Source organism: Myotis brandtii, unplaced genomic scaffold (assembly GCF_000412655.1).
Source record: "Myotis brandtii unplaced genomic scaffold, ASM41265v1 scaffold1057, whole genome shotgun sequence".
In the NCBI taxonomy this organism is placed as follows: domain Eukaryota; kingdom Metazoa; phylum Chordata; class Mammalia; order Chiroptera; family Vespertilionidae; genus Myotis; species Myotis brandtii.
In genome coordinates, this window is record NW_005353568.1 from 169024 (window position 1) to 169826 (window position 803).

At 64.9% G+C, this 803-nt stretch overlaps 1 protein-coding gene across 1 annotated transcript in view; it reads right to left on the reverse strand.

Annotated features, from left to right (window-relative positions):
* CRIP2 (cysteine-rich protein 2) overlaps positions 1–803 on the reverse strand; it is a 15967-nt gene continuing 15164 nt past the window's right edge. Inside the window, exons 6-8 of the mRNA XM_014540566.1 lie at positions 320–414; positions 191–248; positions 1–80 (exon numbers count right to left, since the gene is read on the reverse strand). Coding sequence (XP_014396052.1) covers positions 40–80; positions 191–248; positions 320–414 — 194 coding nt within the window. The 3' untranslated portion in view covers positions 1–39. The remainder of the gene's footprint in view (positions 81–190; positions 249–319; positions 415–803) is intronic.

Here is an 803-nt window from a genome sequence, read left to right on the forward strand (position 1 = left end):
GCTAGCTGGTCTGGGGATCAGGGTGGGGCGTACCTGGGTCTACTTGAAGGTGTGACTCTCAGCGCCACCTCGACCAAAGCCTACAGAGAAAACAGCATGCAGGTGAGAGGTGGCCAGAGCCTGGGGGGCTGGGTCCGGCCCTGGGGGGCTGGGTCAGGCGTGGGGGGCCGTCGGGCCTCGGGGAGCTTACCTTTGGGTCCGAACATGGCGGCGTAGCAGGGGTGGTTGCAGTAGGGCTTGCCTTCATGCTGCAGAGAGAGGGGCCATGAGGGGCTGTCCCCCCCCTCCCCCACCCCTGCTGCCCTCAGGCCCCGCCTACCTCGGCATGGCCCCCCGAGGTCAGAGTCTTCCCGCACTTCTCACACTTGAGGCAGGGCCGGTGCCAGTCCTTCCCCAGGGACGTCACCCGCTCCGCTGCAGAAAGGACAGACAGGCCCCCTGAGACGCTGCCCTGGGGGCGCAGGGCGCACCCCTCCTCTCGCTCCCGCTCTCCGGCCACCTCTGCCCGGGGCCCACCCCAAGTCTCAGATGGCCTTTGTGGTTTTTGTTTGTTTGTTTTTAAATATTTTTACTGATTTCAGAGAAAAAGGGAGAGGGAGAGACTCAATGATCAGAACCATTGATCAGCTGCCTCCTGCACGCCCCCATTGGGGATCCAGCCCGAGGCCCGGCACGTGCCCTTGACAGAACCCGACCCCGGGCCCCTTCAGTCCGCAGGCCGATGCTCTATCCACTGAGCCACAGCGGCCAGGGCGCCGATGGCCTTTGGCCCTCCAGTCCCCTGGGTGCGTCCAGCCAAGCAG